Below are 25,061 nucleotides of genomic sequence, written 5' to 3' on the forward strand. Positions count from 1 at the left end.
ATAAAATTATTTTAATAGTAATTTTGAGAGAGGAAATCAATGGTCAGAAAATATTCCGACACTTTTTGCATTTTTATTTTTCTTCAAAATTGAGATTTTAAAATCCATCCGTAATTTTGTAGAAAATGTTTTTGTATTCACAAAAGAATTGTCGAATGAAAACAATGATTTTTATTGTTAAAAGATGTATTTTTGTCGTTAACATGATTTTTATTATTTTTATTCCTTAGCATTTTCGACCTAAAAACAATGTTTAAAAATAATAAAAATAAATTTTTTGGCGAATACAAAAACATTTTCTACAAAATTATGGTTGGATTTTAAAATCTTATCAATTAGGAAAATAAAAATTCATAAAGTATCAGAATATTTTCTGATCATTGATTTCCTCTCTCAAAATTACCATAAAAATAATTTTATGGAAGATTTAAATCATTTTCTTAAAACAGTAAAAAATGGAGTTGAAGTCTTCCCTTAAAACGGATAAATAGAAAAAATGCAAATTCAAAATGTTTAAGTTGAAATCACGAACGAGATTTGAATAATAATAATAATTAATTGAAAATAATAATTAAAAATTGAAATAAAAAAAATAAAAAGTTCCTAAAATTAAATGGAACATGGAAGATTGAGAGAGGAAAGAAGGTTTTTTCGATACTTATCACAAATATGGCTGGGTTTTAAAAAAAAGATTTATTCCTCAGCAGGGGTGTAAAAAAGGAAGAAATTATTTTTGTACAACTAGCCTTAACGTTGCACCTCTGTTGGAGAATAAAAGTCTTGAGTGCAGGCTTAATCAAAGAGACCGAATCCCATGTCCTCGTCTTCTGATTCAGATTCCTCTTTGGCTGGTTTCTTCTCCTCTGTTTTTGAAAAGATTAAAAAGAATTAGCAATTTTCGAAAAAAAGAAAATTTCTAGTCTATGCAACAATTATTTACATTCAGGCATAAATTTAGCATCACAACGACTCAGGCGAAAGATGGTATATTGCATAACATCATTAAGTATATTTTTGACAAATTTGCATAGAAAATAAAAGTGCAAAATTTTTTTTTACCTTTCTTCTCCTCTGCTGGAGCTGCACCGGCGCCACTGGCAGCAACTGCAGCTGGTGCTGCTCCACCACCCACGGGCATTGAGGACAATTTTTCACGTCCTGAAAAGAATTATTTTTTAATTATCCAGTTTTATTGACTATTTAATGAAAAAAACTACTTTTTACATTAAAAAATTGTACTAATTACATTTAGAAATTGTACTAATTTTATTTAAAAATTTTACTATAATTATATTTCATTACGAAAATATTTACTTTCATTACAATATAATTTATAAAATAAGGCAAATAAAACGAAAACATTCGGACAATGAATAAAAATATTTATTTGCCTTATACTATAATTATATTTCATTACGAAAATATTTACTTTCATTACAATATAATTTATAAAATAAGGCAAATAAAACGAAAACATTCGGACAATGAATAAAAATATTTATTTGCCTTATTTTATAAAAGATCTCGAACATTAATGTTTTATATTTTAACTAAAATGACTGTAGGATTTATAACAAAAATAATTATTAGTAATTAATTTTAAAAAAAATTAAATATCTACAAAAAAAATTAATAATTATTATTTAATTTAAAATAAATAGTTAAATACCTTGTGAAATCAAGTCCTCGATGCTCTTTCCCTTGAGCTCGCCGATGACTTTCTTGAGTTTCTCATCATCGGCTTCAATACCCACGGATGACAAAATCTTTTCTATGTCCGTTTGTGCGGGTTCGGCCTTTCCGCCAAGGACAGCCAAAAGGTAAGCAGCCACGTAACGCATTGTATAACTGAAAAGAAAATTCGCTGTTAGTTTCATCGAAATTTTTACACTCGAATAGCTAGAGAACTATTTATCAGGAGGAACTCAGATTATAAAGAGTATCATCACAACGACTCAGTCGAAAGATGGTGATATTTAAAAATCATCATACAAAAAACGAAAAAGAATATTTTTTTGAAACTATTACTAAAATTTACTAAATGCAGTATAAATAGTACAGCAAATTCAATCGAAAGTCTGATCAAAATTTTCAAATTTACATTATACGATTAACATAACCTCCAAATTTACACATTCAACAATTACTTTATAATAACAACAACAATAATTAAAATATCAAATGTGAAAGAAGTTAACAATAGTCGAAACTACAGAAAAAAAGAAAGAATACAACTAGAATAGTAAAATTAGAAATTAATACTTTTTAAAACTTCCTAACCTAAAAAAATTTCCACGAGTACAGAACGAAGGGAATTAAAAGAAAAAGTTAATAATTATAAATTGAGAAATAAAATCAGTCATTAGATTTTTTTTAATAATTATAATCAGAAAAGTAGAATTGTTGGGTAAAATAAGAATATTGTTGAGAATACAAGCATGGAGATGTGTAACAACACGTCAAAAACATCAATAAACATCGGCGGTTATTTCAATAAATACTTGCAGAATTATTGCAAAATAAAGAAAAATTATATTCAATGGTGATAAATTGAGGAATATTTTGTAAATTATTAAAATAAAAAGCACTTACTTTTGAGTCTAACGACACGAATACGTGTTAAGCTACCAAGATCACTGTCTGTTCTCTTTGAAAGAAAAAACAAAATGGACGAAACAAGCAGGGATCGTGTCAGTAGTCAGTACTGCCAACCCAATAGAAACTAAATAGCCCAGTCTTGCAAACCTAACTTTTAGGTACTTTTGAAAAATATGAAATTTGTTTCCCACTGCTTGATACTTTTTTAGAAAAAATACACACGTTACAAACAAAAGAACTAAACATAATTTTTACACCAAAAATAATTTTAAAAATGAATAAATAATTTTTCGCTTTGTTAATATTTGTCTTTGTTTTTAAAGTCCCGCTCTTTCGGTGCCATCTTGAATTTCAATATTGATTGGCGGGGTGTTTAAATAAAAGTACTTTTTACTTATTTTCTCTAAAATTAAAAAATCGATAGTTAAATAGAAAAATTGGAGAAATAATTTTTATTGCAAATATCATTCGCTTTTGAGAGTAAATAGTATTTGTTGTTTTCTATACATAAATATTTAATTCAAAATTTGTTTGCTTTGCTTACTTCTAGCGGAATTGACGTGAACTAAAAGTGAAATAGATGTCGCCACCAACTTCCGTTTTCTCGGTGAGGGTGGTTTCCTTTTCCGACTATCGACAATCAGCAGAGGTATTTTTGTCATTGAAGTTGTATTTTGTCTACGTGTGAAATTGTGATTTAATTATCATTTTCCCGAGGAATTCCTGACGAATTTTCAAATTCGAGGATACCGAGAAGGGCGAAACAATGACGGACAGCCGTAAGTTTTCAAAAAATTGATAAAATTCTTCGTGTGAAAATTGCTTTCCATTGACAATCGTTTGTAATAAATATGGAGGTTCAATTCTTTTTTTTTGGCATCGAGACGCTTTCGATGTCCGGTTTATAATTTTTATCAAAAATGAACTTTTTTTGCTCTAATTAAATGAAAAAGATGTTTGTTATTTTAGTTTTGTTATTTTAATTTTGGAATTGATATTTGAAATTCGATTAAAGCGGAAATAATTGATGAAAATTGAGATGCGAATGAGATTTGGAAATAGATGCTTGTTTTTTTTGTTTGGTCATTGGGAGTCTTTCTTTTTGGCAGAATATGCTGCTTATCAGCAGCAACAGCAAAATTATGGACAATACAGTCAGCCTCCTCCAGTAGCTCAGGATACATCGTATCCACCTCCATCGGGTGCTTCGACTAATTACAGTCAATATAGTCAACCCCCGCCAAGTGGTGGAAATTATCAGAATTACAACAGCAGTTATGGTGGAAATAACAGCAGTGGTCAAGATTATAATCAATCCCAAAGTCAGGGTAGTTATGGCCAAAGCAGTTACGGATCCAGCGGTGGTTCTAGCAACAATAATAGTAATAATTACGGAGGTAGTAGTTATGGAAGCGGCGGTGGTGGAGGTGGAGGCGGCAGCGGCGGAGGTTACAACCGAGGAGGAGGAGGTTCAGGGGGCTATGGTAACAGTAAGTTTTTCTTTTTATCTACAAACATTTTACCAATTTTCCCACATTTATTTTTCTTTTACAATTTTTCCTGAACCATTAGAATTATAACTAGAAGCAATTACAGAGGCTTCGCAATTCTGTATACTAACACTTACTATTTTCACAGGAATTCAAATATTTAAAATACAATTTTCCTTGGAGAAATCCAATTACTTACAATTTTCATACAATTTTATATCATTTTTCTTAGATATTCATTTATTTTCAAAATTTTTAAGGAAATGCTTCGCAAAAATTCAATTATTTTCATAAATAATAAAACTCTTTGTAAAAATTCAATTATTTACAATTTTCATACAATTTTATAAAATTCTTTGCTAGAATTCAATTATTTTCACAAATAATAAAATTTCTATGAAAATTCAATTATTTTTTTTTTTTTTTTTTTTGCTTAGGGAATTTTGGGAAATCTGTTTACAGATACCTTGGATTCCGCACTCCAAGGTTATGTGGGGTTGGTAAAATAAAAAAAAGGGAATTTAAAAAAAAGGATAAATAAATAAATGTTATAATAAATTTAATAAACTGGCGACCTACTACCAGCCCGACCCACTAAAACCCGTAACCCTTCTTTTGGAGCCCTTTACCCTCCCTCGGAACTGTCGTAAGACTTTAGCCTTCGAGGGAGGCGCTCCAACTCTATCGCTGCTGCGACTTTGTTCTGTGTCTGCGGTTCTCCTGCGTCAATAGTTAAAAAATTTAAAACTATTTCAATATAAAAGCGGAATTAACAGCACAACAACAATAAAAAACAAAAATTTTAAGAAGTTTAAAAAGTCAAAAGATAAAATTATAAACGGATATATAAAAAAAAAAATAAAAATAAACGCGTATAAAATATTGAAAACATAAAATTGTACAAAGATGAATAAAAAAAAACAAAACAAATTAAAAAAAATGTATAGGGACAAATAAATCAATTAAATTCAATTATTTTTATAAATAATAAAACTCTTTGCAGGATTTCAATTATTTTTAATACAATTTTTAAAAATTCAAATTTTTCCAAAATATTAATAATAAAATTCTTTGTAAAAATTCAATTATTTACAATTATTATAGAATTCTTTTTGAAAATTCAATTATTTTGAAAAGTTTTAAGAAATTCTTCTTGAAAATTCAATTATTTTCAAACGTTTTAAGAAATTCTTCTTGAAAAATCAATTATTTTCAAACGTTTTAAGAAATTCTTTTTGAAAATTCAATTATTTTGAAACGTTTTAAGAAAAATCTTCGCAAGAATTCAATTATTTTTATAAATAATAAAACTCTTTGCAGGATTTCAATTATTTTTAATACAATTTTAAAAAATTCAAATTTTTCCAAAATATTAATAAAATTCTTTGTAAAAATTCAATTATTTACAATATTATTAAAGAATTCTTCTTGAAAATTCAATTATTTTGAAACGTTTTAAGAAATTCTTCTTGAAAATTCAATTATTTTTATAAATAATAAAACTCATTGCAGGATTTTAATTATTTTTAATACAATTTTAAAAAATTCAAATTTTTCCAAAATATTAATAATAAAATTCTTTGTAAATCATTTAAAATATTTTAATTGCTGTAAAAAAATAAATAGGTATTTAAATATTTATTTAACAAAAATTATGATTCAAGTTTTGAATGTAGTTTAATTTAGAAATTATGAAAAAAATTTTGTTTTGAAAAATTGTAATTAAAATTTTATCTAGATACTTAAATAATTTAAAAAGATTAAATTAAATTTCTAATTATTTGGAAATGTGAAATGTAATTGAAATAAATTTTACATCTTAAAGAATTTTACGTATTTTTAAAAATTATTTTTAAATATATTTTTAGAGAATTCTAACCAAAAATTTAGAAAATAATTGAATTTTTAAAAAATTCAGTATTGAAATTATTATCAGGATAAGAAAAAAAGGATATATATTTTCTATGTTAATTAGAAAAAGTTATTAAAATGAAATACAGAATCAAATTTTTGGGAATTATGCGAATCGTTTAAAACGAGTTTTTTTAAGTTGTCAAATTTTTCGATAGCTACTTTTTTCAGACTTTAAGCTACTTTTTTAAAATTAATTATCGAGTGCGAGGCCTGTAATTAGAATTATAATCATAATTAGAAATAAAATTGGAATTAGAATTATTATCAGAATCGAGATTAGAATTTTAAATAGAATTATGATTATGAAATTAAAAATCGAAAATGTTTACAGACCAGGGTGGTGGAGGAGGAGGTGGCGGCGGTGGCAATCGATACGGAGGCGATCGAGGAAGCTACGGAGATCGTTCAAGTGGCGGATACAAGTAAGTTGTCTTAATTTTTCCACCTTAAATAAAAATTTGCGAAGAAATTAAAAAAAAAAAAAACAATCCAATGAACCTCAAAAGAGAAAAAAAAAACTTCTTGACTTGAGAAATAATTTAAAATTTTCACAGCATAAAAAAAAGAATTGTAATAAAAAAGGTAACGATCTGCATTTAATGCAAATTGCAAAAAAAAACATGTATATTTATAAATAATATGGTATTTTACGTCCCTTGGGTTTTAATGTGATTTGAAGTGTGTCTACAGGTTTAACACACAGATATTTACTGGTAAGAAGGTAAAAATGAAACAGGTTGTATATGACAATTGACAAAAAAAAGTAATAATAATAATAATATGGTTATATTATGACAAATACCGCATACTGAATCTGTATCACAAATTCAAAAATGTATGGCTGGCAAATTTAATATGTCGCCTTTGGTGCTGCAACAATAACGTTTATTTTGACGATTCTTTTCGACAAAATGCGAAAACGTTTAGGATTGCGTGAAAAATCTGTTTTTTTTTTTTTGACTGGAAAAAAAAGGATTATTCGAAACGCAGGTTGTGACGATCGCCATAATTTAAGCCGTCGTCTAAAATTATTTACTGCATTTTAGTTCCTTTGTCACTTGTGACAAGCTAACACACTGCTGTTTGTAGTTGCGAATACCTATCATTTTTTCGAAATACAAGAAATTTAATTTATTTTTTTTGTTTTTTAGTGTTTGTTTTTTTTTCTAATTTGTAAAGGATTTTTTTTTGTTTTTTAATCCCAACACTTCCTTTTTTGTCGTATTTAACAATTAACAAAAATTTTTTTTCTCCAAAAGTAATATTTTTGGTAAAATATAATAATAGGAGCCGACGAGAAAGAAATTCGAAGGTCATCAAAAAAATACCTTATCGACTTTTTCTCCCCTAAAGTATTTAAATTCCTCCCCTTCATACTTGACCGCTTTTCAAGAGCCGTAATGTCGCAGACTTGTTATATTGTGTGGGACTTTTTTTTTCTGAATATTTTATTACACTTTATTCATGCTTTGTTTGTCGAATGATTTTCAGGTTTTCTTCGCGCAAAAAAAATCGTCTTTAAAAAAAAAGAATTCTTTCGTTTTTAATAACTAAAAAAATTTTCTAGTAACTTAATGATTTAAAAATTATTTCAATAAATTACAAAATAGAATCCAAAATAAAAAAAAGGAATAATTTAACAAAATGATTAATGGTTAAAATTTGATTTTTTCTCAGATAATGAATTTTTTTTAATGACGATTTAATTTTTCCGAAGACTGAATAATGTGGATGGAACTGGACGAGACTGTGACGAACGTGACGTTGTGAAAGAAGAGAGAGAAAGAGAGAAATGAGAAAAAAGTCTGTGTGCTTTAAACGACGCATCAACACAAAGAGTCGAATAAAGAAATGAAAAAAAATTGTAATGTGGTGACTAAAAGACATTTAGACAGTAGGTACATCAAGAAGAGAGGGTGGCGACCAGCATATGAATCGCCACGCATCGATCAATCAATCAATCTATCTGTTCCATGAGTCGTCTCATTGGTTTATCTGCTTCTGTGTTTTAGCAGTGGCGGTGGCCGTGGTGGTTATAACAAAGGTAAATGCACCAGACTGTCTGTACTAGTCTGGTGCTATTCACGCATTCAATCTATAATATTTTACAATTTAAAATACTCGGTTACTCGTATTATTATATGAAAGGGCTGCCAATAAAAAAAACAATACTACGCTTTCTTCAGGGAAACTATACAACTTAAGTTACAAAATATTTTTTTCTATTTTTTTCCTTTTTCGATTAAGTGTTTTAGATTTATTGTTCAAATTTGTGTTAACACGTTAAAAAAAAGGTTTCTGATGAAAATTTCATTCGTCAGTCGAAATCGTCAATTTTTAATTTTATTCATCTCTTTAATTAATCATCAATTAACAGAGTTGACACAGGTTAGAGAATTCAGGGAATTTAATTAAAAGTACTGGAAAAAATTAAATTTTTAGAGTTCATCAGAAAATTCTGAATTACAATTTTTTCAATTTCTGATAATAATTTCTTGTTACATAACATAATTATTGAAGAATTATCAGAAAAATTTTAATTATAAATTATCTAATGAATAATTTAACTTCAATATTTCAAAATTAATTGAATTTTAAAAGAGTTGGATTTACAAATTTTGTTATAAACTTCTTCGTAATAATTTAATTAATTTCATAAATAATAAAACTCATCGAAAAATTTTAATTATTTTTAATTCAATTCAGAAAAAATTTTAATCGAATTCCTCGAAAAGTACAATTATTCTTAAAAATTTTAATAAAATTTGTCCAAAAAATTCAATTATTTTCAAAAATTTTAATAACATTCTTAGCAAAATTTCAGTTACTTTCAGAAAATTTCCTCAAAGCAATAATTTCCAATATCTACTATTTTAATACAACATTACAAAAGAATTCAATCATTAAAAAAAATTGTAATAAAATTCTGTATAAGAATTTAATCGAAATCGTTTATAAATATTTTAATTCCTGTTGGAAAAAGAAATATAATTCAATTATTTTTGGTAAATAATAAAATATTCAAAGAAATTCAATTATTTAAAAAAAATTTAATTCATTGCAAGAATTCAATTATTTTGGAAAAATTTAATAAATTCTTCGTGAGATTTCAATTATTTTCATAAATAATAAAACTCACTGCCGGATTTTAATTATTTATATTACAATTTTATTCAAATTCCTCAAAAAATGTAATTTTTCTTAAAAATTTTATTACAAATCATGGAGAAAATTCAATTTTTAAAAAATTTTGTTGTAGAATTTTCAAATAAAAATTGATTTAAAAATAAATTTTAGTTAACATTTTAGATAACAATTGAATATTAAAAGCATTATAACATGAATTTTAGGAAATAATTGAATTTTGAAAAGGTTTCAAATTAAAATTTTTGAAAATTTGAATTTTTGATACTTTTAACTAACAATTTTGAAGAATTAGAATTATTTGAATTGAATTAAACTTTTTCAAAAATTATTAAAAATAATTGAATTCTTGCGACGAATTTTTAATAAATTAAAAAAAAAAAATTAAAATCTTGTGAAAAATATTGTTATTTATGAAAATAATTGAATTCTTGCAACGACTTTTATTACATTTTGTTTTATGTAATTGAAATTCTGTGAAGAATTTTATTGTTTTTATGAGAATAATTAAATTCCTACAATACGAATTTTGTTACATTTTTTAAAAAAAATTGAATTCACGTGAAAAATTTTATTACTTGTAAAAATAATTGAATTCTTGTGAAGAATTTTATTAAAAAATTTTGTAAGTAATTAAATTTTATCTTGTCTAGAAAATTTGTTGGATATTTAAATTATTATAAGTTGTTGAATTTCGAAAAGGTTTAAATTTGAAATTTTTGTAGCAACCCTGATTAATTAATTGATGATAAATTAACATTAATCGAATTTTTTTCCAAGTTTAAAATTGGAAATTTAGAATTCTTTTTCTAAGTTTTAAAATTGAAATTTAGAATTTTTTTCTAAATAAGTTTAGAATTATTTTTTATTGTTTTTTTGGTTCAATTGAGAAAAATGAATTTACCTTTTTTATTAGTGTTATTAATTATTAAATATTGCGAGTGTAATTTTGCAAAAAAAGCAAAAGTGGCGGAATTCGTTGTCAATTTCAAGACAACTGGTAAAAAAAAGTACTTTCAATAAGCAATTAACATTTTTGTCGTCTAAAAAAAAAGAAGCGATTGTAGGAAAATGAAAAGGGAAAACTTCTCCTTGCAGCCCTTTTGTATGTAAAGCCGCAACCTTGTGTTTCCCTACGATAGATTTAAGTCTAGATTATTAAATTTTATTCCAAGAAAAAAAAAAGAAATTAGGTGAATTATCGTAAAACTACACGAGTTATTATTAATTATAATTAACAAAAAAATATATATATAGAAAAACATAAAAGTCGATTAAAAAACAATAAAAGGTCTACAAAATTATCTGGTTTTTACAAAAAAAAAGTCTAAATTATTAAATTTCATTCCAAGAAAGAAAAAATATCAAGAGAAATTAGGGCAATTATCGCAAAACTACACGAGTTATTATTAATTATAATTAACAAAAATATAAAGAAAAACTTATAAAAATCGATTAAAAAACAAAAAAGGTCTGGTTTTAACAAAAAAAAATTTATGTAGGTTTAAAATAAGTAAAACGATAAGTTTAGAAAAAAAAACTGGTTCCCATTTTGAAATTAAATGAAGGTGTTTAAGAAATATTGTTTGAGGTATTTGTAAAAAAAAATGAAGGTTATAATAATTTTTCGTAATACGAAAAATTACAGAACGAGAAAAAAAGTTGGTTTATTTCTAAGACGTATATAATTAATCTAAAATAAATTATTTTTAAGTGGTGGAATTGAAATTGAAATAAATGAATTGTCAACATACAGGACCATTAAGTAATTCAACAAATGAGTTTTAATAATAAAATTAGTAAACTAGTCATTTTTTTACTCACGATATTGCCACACCGACAATTGAGTTATTATCGAGTGTGCAATTTTTTTCATAACGAAAAATGGAGAAGAAAGGAAACGACAGTAGAAAAACTTTAACTTTATTTTCTTTATACCGCAAAAATAAATATTTTATTAACAAAAAATTTTTTTTAATATATTTTTTAAACAAAAAATAATAAAACAAACAATGATTTTGAAAAATATTTTTTTTATACTTGTCCTTTTTGACAAGTATTTAATAATTAGAGCAATTTTTCTATTTATTTAATTAGAGGAAATTAGAGTGTGTCGAAAATTAAAAAAGAAGTTTGGTAACGGAAAATAGATAATTTAAACGTATATGGTAAAATTTGGTGGAGAAAATAATTTATATTGAAGAGTGTATAGAGTGACAAAAAGAGAAGCATTGAAGAAAATTAAGCTAATTAAATAAAATTGAAAATAATATTGACTGAAAAAATGATTTGGAAGAAAAGAATTAAGTCTATGAAATGGAATATTTACAAAAAAGAATTTAGGTTTTATTCAACAAAATATAAAAAATAATTATAAAATTCAAAGATAATTTTTAATTAAACAAAGTAGAAGTAATAAAAAAAATATAAATTAAGCTAATTAAAATAAAATAAAATTTGAAAACAATATTGAATGAGAAAATGATTTGGTAAATGATAATAATTAAGTTTATAAAATGGAATATTTACATGAAGAATTTAGTTTTTATTCAACAAAACATATTTATTTTGTTGAATAAAAACTAAATTCTGTAAAGATAATTTTCAATGTAAAAAAAAACAGAATTATTAGAAGAAAAAAAAGATCCGTTTAGATCAAATATAAAATGTAAAGAGAATTTTCAAGGAAAAAAACAAGTAATTATTAGAAGCTAAAAAAAAGATCAGTTCAGATCAAGTATGAAAAGTAAAAAGTAAAATATAAAATGTAAAGAGAATTTTCAAATTCTCTATGAAAAGTAAAAAGTAAAATATAAAATGCAAAGAGAATTTTTAATGAAAAAAAAACAAGTAACTATTAGAAGCTAAAAAAAATGAAAAGATCAGTTTAGATCAAATATGAAAAGTATTTTTTTAATTTTTGATTAGGGCTCAAATTTATAATGACGTGATAATAATAATTGCGATATTGCAGGAGGATATGGCGGTGACCGAGGTGGTGGTGGCAGTGGTGATGGAATGGTTACACAAGAAGATACGATTTTCGTTTCTGGAATGGACCCAACAGTATCTGAAGAAGAAATTTGCCAGCACTTTGGAGCAATTGGTGTCATTAAGGTAACGAGGACTAATTATAATAACTGTTATTATTTTACGGCGAAAAAAAAATATGGAAACGATATAATTGTTTACATACTTTTTGAATTTCTCTTTTAGTTTATAAGTGTTTAATAAATTAGATTCATTAAATTACTCCTTTTAATTTTACTAGTTTTATTAAAATACTTTTTCTTTTTCGTAGAATGACAAGAAGACCGGAAAGCCGAAAATTTGGGTGTATAAAGACAAAAACACCGGCAAGCCAAAAGGAGAGGCCACAGTCACTTATGAGGATCTGAATGCGGCCCGATCGGCCATAGAATGGTTCGACAATAAGGACTTTAAGGGATTCACGATTAAAGTACAAATTGCTCAACACAAAAGTAGTTGGTCTGGAGGCCGTGGAGGTGGTGGTGGTGGCGGCGGTGGTGGTGGTCGCGGAGGTGGTGGACGAGGCCGTGGAGGCGGCGGATTCGGTGGTCGCGGTGGTGATCGTGATGACAGCCGTGGAGGCGGTGACGACAGACGTGACGGAGGTGGACGCGGTGCCGATTGGAGGTAATTAGTATTTTTTTTTCTATTTTTGTATCTAGTAGTAATTAGTCACTTTCATTCAGACATTTTTTTTAGTTATTCTTATTTACGAAGGAAATGTTTTATTTCTTGTAATTTTAAAACAGAATTTTTTAATTCTTCTTTAATTTTAAATGTATCACTTATTCAGTGATATATTTTTTATTTACTTTCTAGTTTTATTTTTTTTTTTAAATTTAGTTTCGAAATTTTTTTTAAATTTAGTTTTCATTTATGATTTTTAAGTTTAATTTGTACATTTAATTTTCGAATTGAATTTCGGAATTTAATCTCTAAGTTTAATTTAAAAATTTAATTTTTATATTTAGTTTTTAGTTTTTATTTCTAAATTTAGTTTTTAACAAATTTTTATATTTGTTTTTCATTTTAATTACTAATTTGGTTTTTAATTTTAATTTTTTAAGATTAATCATTGTTAATTTAATTTTTGAAATTTATTTTAAAATTTAATTTCTGAATATAGATTTTAATTTTAATTATTAAATCAGGGTGGCCACATGTCTGTAAAGTCAGGGAAATGTCAGAAAAATGAAGAAAATTGAGACTTTTTCAAATTATTTTCAAAAATTGCGACTTTTTCGACTTTTTTTTACAAATATTGCAACGAAATACCACATTTTTAGTATAAAATGCAACTTATTTAGATTTTTATGGTGCGAAAAATAACTATAAATAAATGTTTCAAAAACTATTTTGTTACAATTTTTGAAAGTCAACTTTTTAAGAATTTTTTTTGCAAATATGGTAAATAATTGAATTATTTATCAAAAATTTTAATGAAAAATCTTTAAATGTAATTTTAAGAATAAAAATTAATTAAAATTAGCTTCTAATTTTTAAAAATTCAATATTTTCAAATACATATTTCTGAAAATTCAAATACTTACAAAAAATAATAACATTTTAGAATTATTTTTAACAATTTCGGAAAAAAATCATGTTAACAATTTTTAATTAAAATCCATGAAAAAATTAATTAGTTTTTTTAAATTATACACAAATTCATTTAAGAAGTTCAATTATTTTCAAAAAATTACATTAAAATTCCTATTCCATTAAAGTTCCTATTCGTAATTAAAATTCTTTAAAAATTTGATTTTTATTAATATTTTTCAAAAATCAAATTATTTTTAAAAGATTTTACCAAATTTCAATTGTTTGGAAATTTTGCAATTGTATAAAAAACTATTATCTTTCAAAAATTATTCAAAAATAGTTTTAAAAAACTATTTGTAAGAATTTGTTTTTTATAATTGTTTGAAAATATTATATCTTAATAACTTAAGAAAAAAAAAATGGACAGTTGGAAAAATTATTTAAAATAATCGTTTTAGAGATAAAGTTGATTTTTTGTAGAAAATAGTTAAATTCAAAGAAGGTTATAATTATAAATTTTAGAAATTATTAAAATTCATAAATTTTACTCATTTTCCGTAAACTCTCATATTTTTCTGTAAAGAGAATTTTATCTGGGAAAATAATTTTAATGTCAGGGAAATTTATAAACTGAAACTTGTGACCACCCTGTGGATTCAGGTTTTAATATTGATTTTTAAATTTAATTTCTAAATTTTGTTTCTAATTTTGATTTTAAAGATTCATTTGTAAATTAGATTTCTATGTTTAATATGTAAATTTAGTTTTTAATTATAATTTTGAAAGTTAATTTCTTAATTATTAAGTTTAGTTTTTAAGTTTAATTACTATACAGTTTTTATTAATTTATTGATTTTTAAGGTTTTTTTCAATTTCTAAATTTAGTTTTAAATTTAATTTTCAAATTTTAATGAAAAAATTTATTTTTCAAGGTGTTCGAATCAAGACTGTGGCAATACAAATTTCGCTTGGCGCGATCAGTGCAATTTGTGCAAGAGCGCAAAACCTGAGGGAATGGGAGGTGGTGGAGGCGGCGGCGGTCGCGGAGGAAGAGGTGGCGGTGGACGCGGTGGTGGCGGATTCCGAGGAGGAGATCGCGGAGGTCGTGGAGATAGGGGTGGAAGAGGTGGCGGCGGTGGTTTCCGCGGCGGTGACCGTGGTGGTCGTGGAGGAGACCGAGGAGGTCGCGGAGGCGACAGAGGAGGTGGCCGCGGAGGCAGAGGAGGTCCAATGAGAGGCGGATCGTAAGTGTCGCTTCGTTCCATCATAATTTTACAAATTTCCATTTTTAAAATTAAATTATTCACCAAAAAGTGACCATTTGGTCTTTTCGTTTTTTTATTGAAGTATTATAATAATAAATATAATAAATATTATAAATATTATAAATATTATAATAATTGAAATTGTATTTGATTTTCAAGTAATAAATTAAATTATATTAATTAATTAATTAAATTTATTTAAGTAGTAACAATGAATATAATATTTTCGAAACCTAATGAATTTTTCCTCAATAAGTTCGAATCTAAAGAAATTTAATTTAAATTATTTTAATTTTTCCTTTCCCTATTCTAAAAAAAATTAACCTTTCTTCTAGAAGAGGGGACAGAGATCGCGATCGTCAACGACCCTATTAACTCTCCACGAATGAAGATGATGCATTTGCGTAAAATTTTGCATAGCGTGTATATTTTCGAAATGACGCAAGCATGTACGGTGTTTTTTTTTACGTTTCATTAAAAAAAATTTTTGTACTTGCAATCTTAAGTGACTCGTGTAAAAACAATCGTTAAATGATTGTCGGAATCTTAACAAGTAAATTTTTAAATTTAGATTTTTTTTTTTTAATTTTGTCAGTCATTGTCATCAAATACGAATTAAATTAAAATACGACTGTTAATATAAATAATAGTTGACACATTAGTTACATTAAGTTAGGATAATGATTAAAGAAAAAAACTGTGTCTCAAAAATCAGCATTATTATGCTGTGTAAGTTTTTTTTTTCCAAAACTAGATGTGAACACTTAGCTGTGTAAAAATAAATATCTGTAAAGTATTATAACCAAAATTTTGTTTTTTTCTATTATCCACAAAATTCTTTTGATTTCAGTATTCGTATAATTATAATCAAAATTTGCAAAATAATAAAAAAAAGTTGCAATTTTTAATTAAATTTGTCTAATTGTTTAGATTTACTAGGATTTAAAGGTAATTAAATTTCATGAATTGCTTGTAAAAAAAAAACTTGTAAAGAACTTTTGTAAAGAAAAGTTCTTGTAATTAAAATTTGAAAATTCGGATCGATTTTGTTGAATTAGAGTTTAGAATTTGTTTGAAAGTAATATTATGCATACAAATTAGTGTGGTGATTAAAATCTTGAGCATGTCGACAGCGAGTCTAAAAGCTGATATCGCTTTTTTTGTCTGATTATAAAAGCAGACCAAAAAGGTTTGGCCTTCCCGGCTCGTTTAATTGATTTAACCTTTTACAACTGCGGCTGGCAAACACATGGCGCACAAAAGGGTGCAAGGGGCGGAAAAATTAATTATGTTTGTTTTATTCAGACACCGCCTCACCCTACCATCAACTTTTTCATTTAAGGAATTAAATTATTCACAAAAATTTGCTAATTATAATTAAATTTTCAATTACAGTAAAATAACCAAATAAAGTAAATTAAAAAAAATTATAAAAATATAATTATTTCGTTTTTATTAGGTATTTTATTATTAATTTTTTTGTTTTGAAAAAAGAAGAAAAAAGCTGTGAAAATTTATAAATTTATGGAAATTTAACACCTGTTGGAAAATGTTGACAGGTAAAATTAAACGACTTGTATCAGAAGTGAGTCATTTCTTATCTAAAGAGATAATCGGAGGATGATTTAAAAAAATAAGCCAAGAGGAGATTTAAAAGTTTCCCGAGTGAAAGAGAAACATTTCCCCGGAAGGAAAACGAGGTATTCTTTTTATTACCTCATATATTACAAAAAGTGGACAAAAAAAAAAGATAATACTGAACCCTTGGCCGCACGAGCCAAAAATTCTCATCCCTTTATACCTGAGGGTTTATTATTATTGGTCAGCGGGAAACTTTTTGCCCAAAAAAAAAAGAGAGAGAGAGAGAGAGAGAATTTCCTTCTATTTTCCGGAGTATTTTACCTGATGGACCAAGAAAAAAAAATTCGAAAGCAAATCTTTGGATGGAATTTCAATTATACTTTTTAGCACTTTAACCAAACGAGGGAGATAATGAATGCACGTGTATATAACAATAGTGAGGAGTGGGAGAAGGAATCTCAATTTTCCTTTTGTCCTATGGTAAACAAATTACCTGCCAGTTTTGCGGCTGAGTATAGTTAATATCTTCTATAGATATATATACGAATACGTATTCGAATATAAAACAATGAACAGTTGGAAAACCATGATTTTTAGACCTTGGAACGTTGAAGCGTGAAAAGAAACGAAATCACTAACACATTTTTTTTCCTCCAAGTATAGCATTGTTTATTTGTCGTAAATTCTCTTTTTTTTCAATTGTCTTTTTTTTTCTTATTAATTTCGTAATTTTTCTTTATCCATAAGAATATTCTCTTCTTTTTAGTGGAAAAAGAGAACTCTTTTTTTCTACAATTTTTGATCGAAATGAAAATTATTTTACTTCTGAAAACTTTTTAGTTTTCTTTTTAAATTTAATTTTTGAAAAGTGTATTTTAAAAAACGTATTTTTAAAATGTATTTTTAAAACGAAATTTAGTTTATAAAATTTACGGAAAAATATGTAGAAGAACGTAAATTAAAACGGAATTTTTTGTAAATTATTTTTTAATACGCGAATTAATTATTATTATAATAGGATTTGAATTTAAAAAATAGTAAATTTCGTTCAATTTGAAGTTTCGTACTTTTTGCGTAAATTTTCAAGATAAATAAATTTTGTTTTATTTATTCATTTATTACAAGTTAACGGGTTTTAAATAAAAATAAATATTTTTTCAAATTCTACTTTGTTTTAAAGAAAAATAATTTTTTTAGAAGTTAAATTTTGTTTTTAACGGTAAAATAAACTTTATTTCGGCCAAAATTTTAGCAAAAAGAGCAAAAACAAGAAAAAAGAGAATATTGGATTTTTTTTACAGTTTTTGATGGAAATAAAAATCTTGCGTTTAAAAAACAAAATTTATTTTTCATTGAAACATTTCATTAATATTTTATTTAAGAATTTTAAATCGAATTAAATTGAAAAAAGAAAATAATTTTATAGCTGAAACAAAATTTATTTATTTTTTTCAATTGTTACGTAAAAATTTTTAACTTTCAATTGAACGAAATTTGATATTTATTTCTTAAATTCAAATCCTATTATAATAGATCCTATTGCGTCGGGTAAGTATTAAAAAATAATTTACAAAATTGTAAAATATTTATTTTACGTTCTTTTCTGCGGAGATTTAAAAAATTAATAAAAGTTTATTTTAATAGAAAATAAATTTTGGTTTTTAATTAAATTTTTTGTTGAAAAGTAAGATAAATTTTATTTCGGTCAAAAATTCCTAAACAAAAATAAATTTACTTCTTTCATTGTCTTTTTTTCTACTAATTACGTAATTTTCTTTGTGAAATTATTTAAATTATTTAAATTACTTTAAAAAAAAAATATTTTTTGACCGAAATAAAATTTATCTTACTTCTAAAAACAAAATTTAATTAAAAAACAAAATTTTTTTTTTATTAAAACAAAATTTATTATTTATTTGTTACATTCGAATTTCATTATAATAATAATAATGGAATCGTGTATTAAAAAAGAATTTTTCTTTTCTTTTATTTAATTCAATTCAATTTGAATAATGATTAAAAAAAAACTTTGTTTTTAAAAATTAAAATCATATTGATAATAATATTAATAATGTTTTTTCTTTTTTTCAATTTAATTCAATTCAATTCTAATAAATTAAATTAAAACAAATGAATTCCTTCAACATTTTTTATAGAAATAAAATTTATCTTTACATTTAAAAACCAAATTTAATTAAAAAAACAAAATTTATTTTTTGTTGGAAAAATTCATTAATTTTTTAAAAATAAAATTTTTTAAATTACGTAAGAATTTAGAACATTCAAATGAAGGGAAATAAAAACTTCAAATCGTGTTATAATAATAATTGCGTCGTATATTAAAAAATAATTTTTATTTCCTTTCAATTTAATTCAATGCAATTCAAATAATTAAATTAAAATAAGAAAAATGAATTTTGATTTTAAAAATAAAAATTAAATTGGTAATAATGTCAGTAAAAATAGTAATTGTAATAATAATGGTAATAATAATAGTAATACATAATAATAATAAAAATAATTGTATGAAAAATAGTAATAATAATGATAGTAGTAATAATAAAAAAAGTAATAATAATGAAAAAAAATAAAAACCCTAATAATCATAATAATGAATTAAAATAATTTTTCCCGAGTCAGTGCGAACCATAATAATAAATTTAAACTTTTTTCAATATATTATAAATAATTAATTAAAAGAAATAACGATGAAAAATAAAAATGTACTTCATATGTGACAATGAAAAGTGTCACACCTTTCTATTATTATTTCTTTGGTAAATTATACACTAGAGTATAAATATTAGAATCATAAAGTGTGGAAATGAAATCCTTCAATTTCTTATACAAATTACATGACAAATTAGATGCATATACACACGTAATCGCAGTTGTATTATGGCGCATAATCTATTATGGTATAAATCATGATGTATTTTAATGAATCTCGTTAAAATATAAATTGATGGTTTAAAATAAAAAATGCGAGAAAAACAAAATTCCTTCACCCATTGTTTCAATGCTTCTATTTATCAAAAAATTTGCATTTCTTTCAATAAAATGCTAATTATTATCTTTTGCAGACTTTTATAACAAAACTCGATGCAAAACAAAAAAAAAAGAGAGAAAAAACTCCAGATACAAAAATCATGTTTATCATTTGTATTTAATGATTCTATTTTGAAATCAAGTTTTTCGTTGTGTATATAATAATGAAAATTTAGGAGGGAATATTTTTTATGAAAATTTTTTTTCTTTTTTGAAAAATCTATATTTTGCAGTTCGAAATTAGTTTTTGTTTGCGTCTTTGTTTCCTACCTTTATTAATAATTTTTCTTTTAGAGTATTTTCAATTTTAAAATTAATATATTAAAAATCATTACATTTTTTAAAAAAATTTTATAAAAAAAAAATTTTGAAAATAATTTAATTTCTTCGAAAAGTTTTATTATTTATGAAAATAATTGAATTCTTGCAAAGAATTTTATCAAAAACTTTGAGAATAATTGAATTTCTCCGAAGAATTTTATTATTAATGAAAACAATTGTATTCTTGACAAGAATTTTATTATTTATGAAAATAATTGTATTCTTGACAAGAATTTTATTAACATTTTTGAAAATCCTAATTAAATTCTTTTGAAGAATTTCATTCAATTTTTTATTAATTAAAAGAGTATCTTTAATAATTTTAATTGAAAATTTTGCCAGTAATTGAATTTTATGAACAATTTCTTTCCAAGTTTTTAAAATATTCGTGTTTCCTAATAATTGAAATTAACCAATTAAATTATTGAATTTTATGAAAATTTTTAGAAAATAATTAAATTCTTCTCAGAATTTTATTACAATTTTTTAAAATAATTAAATTAATTTAAGGAATTTTATTAAAATATAGAAAATAATTTAATTCTTTCGAAAATTTTTATTAAAAATTTAAAAAAAATTGAATTTTTTTGAAGGATTTTTAAAAATTTTAGAAAATAATTGAATTCTTATGAAAAATTTTACAACAAATTAAGAAAAAAATTAAATTATATTGTGAAATTTTTTTGAAGATAATTGAATTTTTGCAAAGATTTTACTATTTAAAAAAATAATTGAATTGTAAAGTTTTATTAAAATTTTAAAAAATAATTGAATTCTTTCGTGAAATTTTATTAAAAATTTTATTCTTTCATTAAATATTGTATTCAAAGTAATTGAATTTTTGCAAAGAATTTTACTATTTATAAAAATAATTAAATTGTTTCGAAGGATTAATAAAAATTTTAAGAAATAATTGAATTCTTTCGTGAAATTTTATAAGAAATTAAGAAAAAAATTCAATTATTTCGTGAAATTTTGTTGTAAATTATTGAATTTTTGCAAAGATTTTACAATTTAAAAAAATAATTGAATTGTGAAAGTTTTTTTAAAATTTTAAACAATAATTGAATTGCTTCGAAGGATTTTAAAAATTTTTAGAATATAATTGAATTTTTTCGTAAAATTTTATAAAAAGTTTTAAAAGTAATTGAATTTTTGCAAAGAATTTTACTATTTATAAAAATAATTTAATTGTTTGGAAGGATTTTTAATAATTTTAGAAAATAATTGAATTCTTTCGTAAAATTTTATAAAAAGTTTTAAAAGTAATTGAATTTTTGCAAAGAATTTTACTATTTATAAAAATAATTGAATTGTTTTGAATAATTTTTACAAATTTTAGAAAATAATTGAATTCTTTCGTGAAATTTTATAAAAAGTTTTAAAAAAATTGAATTTTGGCAAAAGAATGTACTATTCATAAAAATAATTTAATTCTTTCAAAGAATGTTATTTATTTATGAAAATCGTTGAATTCTTGCGAAGAATTATATTCAAATTTTTGAAAATACAAACAATAATAATTAATTATGTGCTTAATAAGTGTTTTTTCAAGTTGATTATGAAATTATTCAAAAATTTATATTTTAAGATAAAAAATGTTATAATTTGCATAATAACATTTGCTAGTTAAATTATAAAAAAAAAATTCTATTTTTAAAAATACAGTAAATTTTGTTTTTTAAGAAGTTTTAATAATTCCGATCGTTCGACTGAAGGAAATATTTTTCCTTGTGTTGATAAATTTTTTTTTAATATGAAGTTGAATCTGGCAGCAACTTTTCAGCACCCACTTAATTTTGTAAATTAAATATTTTTTCTGTTTGTAACCAACATAAAATTTTGAAAAATTAAGTGGGTCCAAGTTTTAGCTTCATAAAAAATATTTAACTTCAAAATTAAGTGGGTGCTGATAACTAGATGACAGTCTCAACTTTATTTTTTAAAAATTTAATTTAATTATTTGAATCTAAAATTTAAAAAAAAAATAATTTTCTACATAAAATTATTTTCTCCAACACTTGCTCTGAAAGGAGTACTTTTCTTGGTAGAAAAGTGTGGCGAAAGTAGAACTTTTCTCAACTGCTCTGAAGAGCGTGGCGAAAGTAAAATTTGGCGTGGCGAAAGTAAATTCAGCGTGGCGAAAGTAATTTTTAGCGTGGCGAAAGTAAATTTGGCGTGGCGAAAGTAAATCATGAATTTATTCTTTTTTCTTGTTCTTTGACCGAGATTTATTTTGTATCTAACTTCTTCCCCACTCAAAACATTCGTCTTTTATTATATTAAACATAAGAACATTTTAAATTAAAATTATACGAAACTCACGAAGAAACCTTTCCTCGCAAGGCGTTGGAGAAAACGTAGTGCACAACTCGTGGTGAAAGAATGATTTCTCTCGAGTGATTGCTGCTCTCGCTACGCTCGAGCCGCAAACTTCACTCTCGAAAAATCACACTTTCGCCACTAGTTGTACAATGTACTATTTTTACATTTTATTACTAATTTTTATTTATTTCAATGAAGAAAAAAAATTTCTCAAGCTAATTTTTTAAAGGGAAATAAAAATAAAAAGTTAATATAAATGTCAGATGGGTTAAAATTAAAAATTAGTTCTTTGAAAATTATTTAATGATAATTTGTGTCTGCTTATAATAAGTAATAAGTATTCAAGTAAAATGGGCAAGAATACTTGTTTAGACTTGTTTTCCTCACTGTGGGATGCAAGTTAAGACTAGTCGTTGCCGGATGAGCCGGTGTTATTATTCTTTTCGAGGTACTCACAAAAGTTTATGTGTTGTAGGCCATAAGAATGGACTTGAAATGGTCTTGTCATAAAAGTCGCAAACTAATAATAATAACGAATCGTCGAATGGAAAAACGGAAAAATTTAACTTGACAGGCGTAGAAAAATATATTTGATGCACATTTTTTAGTTATTTATATTTTTTGCACATTTTAATTATTTTTATTTATATTTTTCTGCATAGTTTTTTATTTTTTTAAAAAAATTTTACTCGTTTTTTATTTCTACAGATTTTTTTTATTTTTACTGTTTTTTTATTTTCACTCTTTTTTATTATTATTATTATCATCGTTATTGTTAATATTTTTTTATTTTTACTCCCATTATTGTTAATACATATTTATTTTTTATTATCATTTATATTAATATTTATTCGAGTTTATTAACAATAACAATGTTAACAATAAATAATTATTATCTTTATTGTTAATATTTTTTTATTTTTATTTCCATTATTGTTAATACATATTTATTTTTTATTATCATTTATATTAATATTTATTCGAGTTTATTAACAATAATAATGTTAACAATAAATAATTATTATTAATAATAAAAGTTAGTAAAACAATTACTAAATAATAGTTAACAAAATTTATTGAATATTTAGTTATTATTGTTGTTGTTAACGTTTCTTAATATTAATATTTTACAAACGAGCTGTTAATATTAATAACAAATAATTTTAATAATATTGCGTCGCGTATTGGAAAATAATTTACAAAATTACAAATTATATTTTCTTACATTCTGAATTTTTGCGTAAAATTTAAAAAATAAATAAAGTTTGTTTTAACAGAAAATAAACTTTGCTTTTTAATTAAATAAATTATAAAATTAAAATTATAAATTAAATTTTAATTAAATTTAATTTTTAAAATTTAGTTAATTTAGTTACTTATTTAATTATTCAGTTATTTTTTCATCATATTATTATGATTTTCCACATTTGTAATAACAATTATCGTTATTTTGCTAATATTTATCAATTTTTTATCATCATTAAGTTTTTTATTTTTTTTTTAATTATTTTTTTGTTTTGCTTGTCTTAATAGAGGAATTTTTATTGTCTGAATAAATGTTAATTTATCAGAACTTTTGTAATATATGTGTATAATAAAAATTTCAAGTATTCGTTCGTTACTGTAAATATTTCAAATGTTGATTGCATAAGAGGAAGACACACACAAGCACAGGTAGAGGTAGGTATATATTAACACGAAATGGTAAAAATATTTTTTTCGATATCGATATACACACAATTGTGTATAAAATTTATATATACAATATGAATCATATACATCGAAATTTATGTCATTTCTTGTGTTATACAAAACTCTTTCTTTAAAAAAAAAAAAAAATAAATAAAACGAATGTGCTATCTAACGTCTTATATGATAATAACCATCCATTTTTTATCATTTACAAAAGAAGCGTGACATTGTTTTTAAGAGAAATTGTTTGATAAACTTGTTATTATATTAAGACATGTTTGACAGAGGAGAAAATACTTTTATTTCTTCATTTTTTTTAATAAAATGTGGAAAAAAGAAAGAAGAGGGAATTTTTGTGTTTTACATTAAGGATGAATATACATTTCGATTGAAATATAGAAAATTCTGTAGACAAACTTTTCAGAAACAAAATATTTTTCTTTTACAGTTTTTCTGCAGATATCAAATTGAGACAAAAAACGAATCAAAAGTGTTGCGAAGCAACATTTTGATTCGTTTTTTGTTTTTTTTTTATTTTTATTATATCGATTGTTTCTATTATTAGATATTAATTTATGGTCAGTTACCATATTTTTGTCCCAAGAAAGCAGAAATGAAATTAGTAAAAAGTAAGGGAATTATTTTTTTAATCCTTGTAAAACACACTGTTTAAATAAGTAAAGTATTTTTCAAGAGCCCAAAAATAATGAAGCTAAATGCCATAAATGAGAAGAAAAAATAATGAATTTTAAGAAATTCGGTTTTTTGAATTTTTTCGATTTTTTGATAATTTTAGATTTTTTACCAAATGATGGAGACTATTATCAGGGTGTCTAACGGTCAGGGAAGTCAGAAAATGTCAGACAATTTCATTGAATGTCAGGAAAATTTCTAAAAAGTTATACAAAAATAAAAATTTTTGTGAATAAAAAAGTAAAAAAAATTAAAAAGCAGTAGGTAAAAATAGTAAAATTCACTAATAAATTAGTAGAAATTACTGTTTATTAGTAAATCTTGTAAATTAAAAAGCAACAAAGCAGTAAAATTTGTTAATAAATGAATAGAATTTACTGTTTTCTGTTTAATAGTAAAATTTACTAATAAATTAGTAGAA

General features: G+C 23.8%; 2 protein-coding genes across 5 annotated transcripts; one reads left to right on the forward strand and one right to left on the reverse strand.

Annotated features, from left to right (window-relative positions):
• Positions 1–674: 674 nt before the first annotated feature.
• Positions 675–2,727, reverse strand: LOC122499911 (60S acidic ribosomal protein P2). The gene is made up of 4 exons (XM_043608490.1): positions 2,593–2,727; positions 1,670–1,848; positions 1,060–1,158; positions 675–863 (listed from the first exon to the last, which is right to left on the reverse strand). Exons 2-4 carry the CDS (start codon positions 1,839–1,841, stop codon positions 793–795), a joined length of 342 nt encoding a protein of 113 aa, XP_043464425.1. The 5' UTR covers positions 1,842–1,848; positions 2,593–2,727; the 3' UTR covers positions 675–792.
• A 475-nt stretch (positions 2,728–3,202) lies between these two features.
• LOC122499919 (RNA-binding protein cabeza-like) lies at positions 3,203–15,788 on the forward strand. 4 transcript variants are annotated; one of them, XM_043608501.1, is made up of 8 exons: positions 3,203–3,377; positions 3,708–4,088; positions 6,334–6,424; positions 8,015–8,046; positions 12,121–12,263; positions 12,448–12,803; positions 14,648–14,959; positions 15,316–15,788. In XM_043608501.1, the coding sequence occupies exons 1-8, from the start codon at positions 3,365–3,367 to the stop codon at positions 15,353–15,355; spliced, it is 1,368 nt and encodes a 455-aa protein (XP_043464436.1). In that variant the 5' UTR covers positions 3,203–3,364; the 3' UTR covers positions 15,356–15,788. The 4 variants fall into 4 exon arrangements, with proteins under 4 accessions (XP_043464436.1, XP_043464439.1, XP_043464438.1 ...); XM_043608504.1 differs by having other exon boundaries at positions 8,018–8,046; XM_043608503.1 differs by having other exon boundaries at positions 3,204–3,377; positions 15,319–15,788.
• Positions 15,789–25,061: the final 9,273 nt, after the last annotated feature.

This window comes from Leptopilina heterotoma, unplaced genomic scaffold (assembly GCF_015476425.1).
Source record: "Leptopilina heterotoma isolate Lh14 unplaced genomic scaffold, ASM1547642v1 Lhet_18, whole genome shotgun sequence".
Lineage (NCBI taxonomy): Eukaryota > Metazoa > Arthropoda > Insecta > Hymenoptera > Figitidae > Leptopilina > Leptopilina heterotoma.

Excerpts from the sequence above, each read along its gene's own strand:
- LOC122499911 (XM_043608490.1), bottom strand. The coding sequence starts at position 1,841 with ATGCGTTACGTGGCTGCTTACCTTTTGGCTGTCCTTGGCGGAAAGGCC. Across the intron at positions 1,159-1,669 it reads CGAGGACTTGATTTCACAAG|GACGTGAAAAATTGTCCTCA; the intron begins GTATTTAACTAT and ends AATTCTTTTCAG. Across the intron at positions 864-1,059 it reads TCCAGCAGAGGAGAAGAAAG|AGGAGAAGAAACCAGCCAAA; the intron begins GTAAAAAAAAAT and ends TTTCAAAAACAG.
- LOC122499919 (XM_043608501.1), top strand. Across the intron at positions 4,089-6,333 it reads TTCAGGGGGCTATGGTAACA|ACCAGGGTGGTGGAGGAGGA; the intron begins GTAAGTTTTTCT and ends AAATGTTTACAG. Across the intron at positions 12,264-12,447 it reads GAGCAATTGGTGTCATTAAG|AATGACAAGAAGACCGGAAA; the intron begins GTAACGAGGACT and ends TCTTTTTCGTAG.